Source organism: Ciona intestinalis, unplaced genomic scaffold (assembly GCF_000224145.3).
Source record: "Ciona intestinalis unplaced genomic scaffold, KH HT000034.2, whole genome shotgun sequence".
Lineage (NCBI taxonomy): Eukaryota > Metazoa > Chordata > Ascidiacea > Phlebobranchia > Cionidae > Ciona > Ciona intestinalis.
Genome location: NW_004190356.2, coordinates 658,466 through 668,157, shown reverse-complemented (window position 1 = coordinate 668,157; position 9,692 = coordinate 658,466). Strand labels below are relative to the sequence as shown.

Here is a 9,692-nt window from a genome sequence, read left to right as displayed (position 1 = left end):
AACTGATGTGTATGAGTTGAACAAATCAAACAACAATTGTATCTGGGCAATTAATGATGATAGAATCCATGTCACACATTATGCTTGGATCCATACAAGGTCATTCTCCACTCAGAGACCTCTCTCAACTTTCCAACCATTGGAGAGACGTGACAGCCACATATATGCTGAGATGCAGTGATGTTTCATTTCACTTGATCCAGTTACATAATACTCCACAGGCAGCTTAGGAATTTTTTTTTTATTTGAGGTTATCAGAATATTCAGGATTTACGGAAACAGATTTGTATCAGTTCAATTACTAGAAATTGCAGATTTTAGAAAGTTGGTTTAACTTAAAGTGATTAAGTTTGTGTTGTGTTTATATTTGCCACTACTTTTAGTTTGTCGCCTGTAGTCAGGTATGTTGAATAACTTTATAGAAGAATGCGGGTTTAATTTAACAGTATAGAATTAATAGGAATACCGACAAACCAAACCATGGTATCATCCACAGAATTTTGTTTTTGATATATTCTATTTTGAATAATGTATTTTATAATCTAGATTACATAACTTCAGTTCGGGTTGAATGCATTTTTATATGTTCATGGCTGTTAAATTTAGTTGCTTTTATGTAATCAAGATGCAAGGTTGCATTGCTTTTAGCCTTTTACCACTGTGTCTGTTTCTGGAAATTCCACCCGCTATTACATGCATGGTAGGAGAGTAATATTGCGCTTACACCAAACGCCGAAACGCAAAATTATAAATCACAAAATTAAATAAAGTGGCAACACATAAAGTTAGAATGTCATGGTGAAAAATATTTAGACGGTCATGCAGTTAAACATTGCGTTTGTTTTAGTACATGATCAGAAAAAGCAATTGTCCAAAATATTTCCTTTATATTTATAGTTATTATATTTCTTTATTATTATTATTATTATTGTTATTATTAATATAGTTGTAAAACACAATTTACATTGCTACGGTTTAACTAAGATCAACAGTGTGTAAGATGCTTAAAATTAATAAATAATATAAAATTTGCTTTACTAAAGAAATAAACTAATTTTAAATTTAGGTTGTGTTAAAATGTATTTCTCTTGCATGCAAGCTTTTTTGCAAACAATCATAAAGAAGCGATGCGTAAGGACGCAATTTATACAGGTGTTACTTCGCCAGGTTTTCCGTTTGCATTTTTTCCTGGCTACAAAGCTAGATCAGCGTTGGCAAACTACAACCTGTAAGCCAAGTCCAGGCAGTAATTATTTTATTTTGACAAGTTCGATGTGATTAGGTATTATTGCATATATCCGACTTCTATTTTCCCCGTTTGTCTGTGAACCAAAAAGTTTGCCTTTTCAAGCTTGATCAAGAAATAATATCCGCATTTAATTTGATGTGTTGCCGATATGTTGTGTAGAAGTTGCGGAATCATGATTCATATCAACATTGATCTTCTCTCATCGCTCCATCAAATTCTAATAAAGGTTTGCTTACAATATCATGTTGTGCAGAGGGGGAATACCCTTTATGTGTGTCTCCAGTGCTTAACGTGTTCATTTCTATTTCTCGGGGTTCAATAAGCGAGTTTGAGGTCACAACCTCACTGTTGTTTTTCATTTCACTTGACGAACCAAATCCAGCATCATCTGCTACGCTCGAGTGTTTGTCTTTTGATCCGTTGGTTGTTTTATCAGAAATATTATCTTCTACATTTATTGGATGGCACTCATTCCATTCATCCAATCGACTGTTATAAGTAAAACACAAAGTTTAAAGTCTTGATACAGTTTAAGTGACTAATTGGATATTTTGTAAGATATTATCGTACATACAAATTAAAAGGTAAAGTAAGAAAATGTTGTTGAACAAGTAAGCTCTGGTTGAAGATATTTATTGTTGTGCATGTGCGTGGTAAAGTAGATTAGAACCAAGTTATTATTGAACACTGTTACTAAAATATTATGTGGTATATAGTCCGCTAGATTATGATTTATTGTTGCATAATAATTTTGCTATGCTGTAATGAAAAGCTGTTATAGCATGAATATAATTTGCTTTATTCTCGTGTCACCAGAAAACGACAGTCGTTATAAATGGTTGTTCTGTTTCATACACCTTGTACCAGCTTATGAATTACCACGTTTGTAACTTCATGAGTATACGTGAATGTAGGTCACATTGTCTTACCACTATACAATCTAAAGTTATTTTCTATAGTGTTAATTGAAAATTAATTTATATACCTGTAAATTGCATAGCCTTTCCTATCTCTGACAAGATCAAATACGGTTGAAATTTTATCCCAGTTAAGTTTTGGTCGTTTGTCTGCCAGAAAATTTCGAATATTTTTTTCAGCCTCTTCTTCAATCTAAACAAGTTACTTCATGTTAGTAATTTTATTTATTTGTAACTTTGAATTGTGTATTGTTTTAAAATATATTAGAACACAAGCGATACCAGTGCAGGTAAAATCAAACTTCATTTTTTATATTAATATATTTTTACGACAACTGTATTATTGCTGAAATACTTCTTCTACTGTTTTAACAAATGGTTGTAATGTTTAAAATCAAGTATAAATTTACCTGTTCTTTTGCAATTAACTCAAATTTTTGATCTTCAATGTCGTGGTACCATAACATGTAGTTGCGATGTAAGTATGTCAAACGTGAAAACCACCTGTCAGGATATTATTTTACTTGATTATAATCTGTAATTAGTTAATTTGACTTAATTTGAATAAGAGACTGACAATGCAATTTTAGGCAAAATATATATCTCTTATTTTATACAATTATTTGGACTTGTCTCTTATGTTTTCTAGCCCTAGATCCTTACCTACAATTAGCTGCGAATATTATAAAACTGTTCTGTCAGCAAATTGTTTTTTTTTCTGCTGTCTCATGTACACGTTATTTTAGATTCATATTATGTCTGACTACAACATGTGTTACTAAGACAAGGATTAGTTTTAATATATTTAATAAGTTGTTGTATGTTAAACCAGATTTGACCAACTATATAATCTGAATTACTTAATATCTGCTACCTGTTAGCCATGTACACAATAGATCCAATGAATAAGGCAAGTGCAATGAATATCCAGCCAAGAGTTTGTGATTTTCTTTTGTTTCTTTCATAAGTCACAGTGTAACGAACTGATGATGTAATGATTGTTTTATTTCATAATAGAATAGTTTTTGTAATAAAACCTAAAGTTTGTTTAGTTTATCATATTCACAAATAAGGTATTTGGGTGGAATTTCCTGTAATAGATCAAATAATAAAGTTGCATAATTTAAATAAATTACCTATCATTTTTTTTTTCAATTAGTTTTCCACTAGTTACCCAAAATATGATCAAACTTTAAAATGGTAGAAAGAGAACTATGATTTGTAAGATGTCATAACTTCTTGTTTATAAAATAGTGAACTGTAAATAATATTTTACTTTTGTTTGCTGGTGTTCTAGTGACCGCTCTGCATGTCATGTCAAACGGTTGAACTGTAGTTGCACATGCGTAATATTTTCCATCAAGCATTGCGATTGCAATCCATGCACATGGGGCAACCATTGCCTGAAATAACTTTTGATTATTTGTTTTCCGCTGTACAAATTAATGCTACCTATAAAAAGTCTTGATATTCATTTAAAAAGAACGCAATGCAATAAAGCTTTTCACTAAGTTATTATTGTAAAAACTTATCTGTATTCTAGAAAGTTGAGGTCATATTGTAATGAAGGTAGATGAAATGTGAAGTAGGACAGAGGTTTTACCCTGTAAAGTTAAATTTAATGGGTATATATATTATTTATGCTTGTAACTCGGATCAAACATGTTAAAAATATTCATAAGAGTTGAATACCTAATGGGAAGCTTTGTGACAACTTTTATTTAAATTCTGAGCTCAACACTTAGATTCCTAAATACATGAATATCCAAGCAGCACCTGCATTAATATTTCCATCAAAGTTGCACATCCAGCTTTGTAACCTCTTGCTGCTGCTTGATGGCGCCGTGCACATCCTGTCATTAATTTCCAAGTTTTCTGGTTCATTGCAATTCCGAGAATGAACAAAGCAATTGCTGGTACAATGATATATACTCCACCATATATCGCATTCTCGCTCACCCCTGGTGCCAAAAATATAATTACTAAGTACTTTTGTGTTACTATAGCTATTTGTTTTGCCAGATAATGTTATGCTAGGAAAATGTATACTTATTATAAATTGTGTAATATAACACCATTGCCCAATATTTTAAAATTCAAAAGATACAATAGTTTTTGGGTGACACCAATAATCTACTATTATACCTTTAATAATTGACAACACCCCAAAGGAATAAATACACATAAGAATAATGAATAAACACAAACAAGAATTATTCAACGATTTGCAAACTAGATCCATTTTTTAAGGATTCGCAAATAGCCATAGTAAGAAGACACATCTAAATTCTTTTTTACCTTTGATTAATAATTGAGTTTTTATTACTAAAATACCATAAAATATTAATAAAATAGCGTAAAATAATATTGTACGCTTTGAAAATCAAGTTTAAATATTCTTTGTCTTGCCCAATTGCTATAGTTTTTAAAATGTCCCCTACAATATGTTTTTGTGTTAATAATTAGTATTATTTGAAAATAATCTGCATTGTTAAAACATCAATTGATAAATATTGTATCCCACAAATGCATTTGAACTTGCAGGAACAGAAAATTTATATTAGCCCACGTTAAATGCTTAGCTACAAGTGACTGAATTTTAAATATATTTTCCATACATTATTTTGTTTTTATAATAGTATATTATGTTTGAATTGAGGTGTAAATTACCAACAAACCTTTTAAAGTTTAGTGGGGCAAGGTGAGACACAACATATTAAGATTTTATGTTAATAGTATTTTACAATTTGTATTTGATCTAGCATTAGTGAACTCTGCTGGTTTCTTTGTCACATATACTGAATATATATAATTTGATACTATATTTCTTTGCTTATTATATCCATATTCATGAATCCATATTACTGATACTGGATTGATAATTCAAATTCAGTAAGCATTGAATGAATGTAACTTACTTTATCCTCGCGTGCCCGGAAAACGACAGTCGTTATAACACGGGTTTAACACCACGTGCCAGCTTACGAGTTACCATGTATGTTACTTTGTGGGTGATTATTTTTTGGGATTTTTTTTTATGTATGGCTGATAATTTGGACAACCCATTAGTGACTACTGGGTTGGAGCAATTGCCGTTAAGTGTCTTGCCCAAGGACACATACGAACACAGTGGTAGCAGCGACAAGCCTTGAACCCATTACCTCTGGGTTACAGGCAGGCGCGCTAACCACTATGCCACGGCACCAATTGGAATTTGTTATTATGCCTTTTTCAGCAGTTGAAAAACAAATTAAATTGTTTAAAACCAAATTTTAATATTTAACAACAGTAACCGCTTTAGCTCTTTGTTGAACCTTTAAAATATTGTCGAACACTACTTTAACATCTGGATTTCGTTTATCATCAAACGGCACCCAGTAAATGGAGATTTAAAAGAGTGTACCAACTTGCCCCGGTAATTTCGATTACAAATCATTGGTATTGGGGTAACTTGTTTCTGTTGCGTGCAATATTTTCCAATTTAAATCATTGTTGATAAAGCTGACACGCACGCAGTGAATAATTTATAGTTTTTTTCGTATTCGGATATCACGTGATGTAATGTCTATATCTAAGTTTGTGGAAATTTGTGGCTTCAATAAGCAGCGAACTTAAACAATTGTATTTATTTTGTTTTACTTTGCGGTTGGTTCCACGCGTTTTAATTACACGTTTTTCCCACATCGTTATTAAGAGTTTCGCAAAATAAGTTGCATCGTCGCACCCACCTGGTATAAGAGTCGCACTCGTGGAATTCCTCGTACACGGACAATTGAACACAGCGAAGGAAAACAATTGCTCCGACCCAACAGTAAAAAGACAAATAATAATATTTACCGCTGAACCAGAACTCGTCTTCACCGTCTTTCCAGCAGAAAGCAATAACGAATTAACATTTTCAGGCAGTTTGACCATTATATCTCTTGCCTATTGACGCGTTTCGCCTGTAATCTGTTGCGAAAAGTTAGAATTACTTAATAGTTTTAAAATTGTAATTCATCAATAACGAATTACAGCTATTAGGTTAATTAAAAACAATAAAGAGACTGAAATTAAAGAAAAAAATAATAGAGGGAAAAGTATTAAACTTTTATTTTAGTTTCAATTTAATAACGAAGATCAAATGAATTGAGCAACGGGGACGAGCGAATTTGCAACAAAACTACAACTCTTATTTAAAACATAGCATTTAAAAGTCGCTGCTACTTTCGATCTAATATTTTAATAAGGGATTTTTAAAAAGTTTAACCATACGTATATACAGAAGCTAACATGAGAATTGTCTTCGCTTGTAGTAACAAATTGAAGAGGGAGTTTTTCTACCAATTCATATCCCGTTTCTCACATTACGTCACGCCAAATATGTTTGAATATTCCAATTTTTTATCACGTTTGCAAAATTCTCCTAAATGTTCTTCACATGGGTAACGATTTAATACTTCATCGTGTATTTCTTGTATCTGTTTTGTACTTTAGGTGCGTTTCTAGTTATAAATATTGAATATTACAATAGACCAATCGTTCTTAAGTTTACCTTAACTGTCTAGGTGTAGCGACCACCCTTTTTTTTCTTTCAATATAATGTGTAAATATGTTTTACCTGTAAGCGTGTTTTAACAGCTGTTATATTTCTAAAGCTTCGCTACCGTATACAAAGAAACAAATAAAGTTATAGGTATTGTTATTATACTGTCCTGACTGTAGTTCAACTCCGTAACTTATCCATCGTCGCCATTTCACCAATCGCTATAACAGAGCGCCAATCGAAAGCTTATGTGTTAATTAATCTTGATAGTTGAATTGATACGGCGTTGAGTGTCGATCACTCTGTTGTTGACATCTCAATGTAGTCCTCGGTTTGCTACTTATGGAATGCATACTGCAAACAAATGTAGAACCATTCTCGCTTTGTTAAATCTTAACGTCCATTAAATCAATATTTTAAACTTAATCACTTGGCGCGCAGTGAAGTTTAGTTCTTAACGTAGTTGCTCGAATTTGTACCATCTCTGTTGGTTTTCTTCAATAGTTCAGCATCGCTGGGGCCGCTTACCGAAACATTCATTGGTTTCACTCACTGAACAAAGAAATGTCCTGGATTTGTTGTGGCACTGCAGCTTCATAAAATATTTATACGCTACAAATTTAATCAGTCTTGAGAAATTCAATTTTATACCTCAGCTTAATTTTTCATGCCTGTTTATAATATATAAAACCTGTCTCTGTGTGGTAGTTACGCGAAATATAAAGCTACCTTTGCTAGACTTTTTATGTGGATGTGGATAATAAAACCAAACATAATCTTTCACGCGTGACGACTATTTGTTTCTTCAAGCGGAGCAATTGCGAACAAACGAAAAGATTGTGAAACCTAATATTTATATATATATATACTCGTGTTGTGTAACAATTGAAACTTGTTGGTATTTATCAAACACTTTTGTGAACGTTAACCTTAATTTTATAATATGGCGTATTAACTTTGTCCATTTATTTTACATTTATACAATCAGCGTTAGATCTTCACACAATCTGCTTCCACCATCTCAACCAACGATAGCTCACATGCTGAATCACGTGGACAATCTGCGAAAATCTGGTTTGCCAAAAAGTTGCAACCGTGAGTTTTAATTCTGTCGTTAAATCCCTTAAAATAAACAATTGTTATTATTGTATAACAATACAAACGCTTTCAGTGTTTTCGCAAGATTCGATAATTGCTTGCTTGGTCCATGTACAACAGCATTGTGACGACACAAGCAAGACACGCTTTAGTGATTTGTTCGCTTTAGCTGACGATTCTGAAGACGAAGTTCTGTTACGGTTTGTAGTTTTGTTTCATTTTATTAACTATTTCATGTACATTGGTTCTTAAATGATGTTTTTTTAAAGAGATATTCGGAACACACGTAAACGAAATAAGTCAACTTCTGTTCATCGCTCAAATTCGCAATCGCGTTCCAGAGTTACTTCACACACTGGTAAAAAAGGATCCGAAGAAAGCGAGTCCGACAGCTTGTCGGTAAGTCTAAATTCTAAACACATGATACAAAAATGGTAAACAAAATAGTATTTTAAACTAATTAAATATAAAAGTCTGTCACTTATTTTTCGTCTGTCACTTTTTAAATGTTTTAACGGCTGTACTTTTTCCGTCTAACTTGTGATTGGAAAACGCAGTTACATCACATATAGTATAGAGGGAAGGAAGATGACCTTTTCGTTTTATTTTCTCGTCACATTTGGTAGTAAACAAAGAACATTTAAAGAGTTATCGTCACGACCGTTGTTAATTGTTTAAAACACGATTAGGATATGTGGATAATATGTGCTGAAGGTGTTCCTTCTTTCCCCGCACCTTACTATAATTAAAAGAGCGCGGCTCTGTGTATGTATAATGTATCTGTGTAATAGCGTTCGAAGCATTCATGTGATGTTAATTGGTATGAGAAAAACATGACTCTATCCCTATTTGGAGTCTTGTTTAATTTTGAGATTTAAATAGTATTGTGGTAGGATTTCCCGCGCTATGTAAAAGTTAGTCGTCCGTGTAAATATCATTGTCCGCAAAACATATTCAATTAATAAACTCTCTCTTACCTGTGATGACATTTTTAACACAGTAATTTAAAGCGGGGTTTCTAACTTTGATTGGCGGTCTTTGATTTGTCAGATATCGTTTTAAGACAAGTTTGATATCAATTTACTTTGTCTTCCCAGGATGATGACGACTTTAAAAAGAAGCGAAAGCGAGTCAAATCAACCAACAGAACACATGAGTCGTCAGATAGTGATTAATGTATCTTTACCTGATGCCTGATGGCCTCAAAATTATGTTGTGTTAAATAAAAACAATCAGTTGTCTAAAGAAAGCTGACACGCTTGGCAATTTCTGCCTAAATGATGACGTTTGTCTTGAAGTAAAGATATTTTCAATGGGTTGACTTGTGAAGAATAATATTTACTAATCCAACCGTGAAATAAACATTACGTTAGAAAAACCTCATGAAGCTGTTTTTATTACATGCCATATACCAACAACTGCAATGATAAATCAACAAATCAAAATAGCACCGAAAAAATTAAATACCTGTTCTTTTAAAAAAATCCCTTTTATTGGTACTCGTATCATATACAAAAAATGACAGTTATATTCGACAGTATTCTTACCGTTCAACAAAGTCCGTGGTAAATATAAGAACTGTGTTAGATAAAAGGGTTATGTGGTCAAAAGAAGAATAATACCAGTTTATCTCCAGAATGGGCGAAGGTGGGACAGCTTCTCAATATATTTTCTGGACCCATTTAGTAGTAAACAAAAACAATTAAAAAATATAAATTTGTATTCTCACGACTTCCATAAACCGCAGTTAATTGTTTAAAACGCGATTTGGATATTAGATACTAATGGTGTCCTATCTTCCCCCACCCTACTTTATCAATTATTTGTTATTACAAGTTTATGTGTATTTGTAGGAAACACCATTTATAAATTGATGTTTAAACAATACCTATTATCGTTTAAA

General features: G+C 32.3%; 2 protein-coding genes across 4 annotated transcripts in view; one reads left to right on the top strand and one right to left on the bottom strand.

Moving 5' to 3' along the window:
- LOC100176679 (integrator complex subunit 3-like) overlaps positions 1–9,172 on the top strand; it is a 33,412-nt gene extending 24,240 nt beyond the window's left edge. For both annotated transcript variants that reach the window (XM_009862744.3, XM_009862743.3), the window contains exons 23-26: positions 7,680–7,786; positions 7,863–7,989; positions 8,059–8,188; positions 8,887–9,172. In XM_009862744.3, the coding sequence (XP_009861046.1) occupies positions 7,680–7,786; positions 7,863–7,989; positions 8,059–8,188; positions 8,887–8,964 (442 nt within the window). In that variant the 3' untranslated portion in view covers positions 8,965–9,172. The remainder of the gene's footprint in view (positions 1–7,679; positions 7,787–7,862; positions 7,990–8,058; positions 8,189–8,886) is intronic.
- LOC113474915 (calcium homeostasis modulator protein 6-like) lies at positions 230–6,330 on the bottom strand. 2 transcript variants are annotated; one of them, XM_026837915.1, is made up of 7 exons: positions 5,895–6,330; positions 3,943–4,127; positions 3,443–3,569; positions 3,041–3,149; positions 2,577–2,670; positions 2,235–2,359; positions 230–1,738 (listed from the first exon to the last, which is right to left on the bottom strand). In XM_026837915.1, the coding sequence occupies exons 1-7, from the start codon at positions 6,079–6,081 to the stop codon at positions 1,432–1,434; spliced, it is 1,134 nt and encodes a 377-aa protein (XP_026693716.1). In that variant the 5' UTR covers positions 6,082–6,330; the 3' UTR covers positions 230–1,431. The 2 variants fall into 2 exon arrangements, with proteins under 2 accessions (XP_026693716.1, XP_026693717.1); XM_026837916.1 differs by lacking the exon at positions 5,895–6,330 and adding an exon at positions 5,085–5,108.
- Positions 9,173–9,692: the final 520 nt, after the last annotated feature.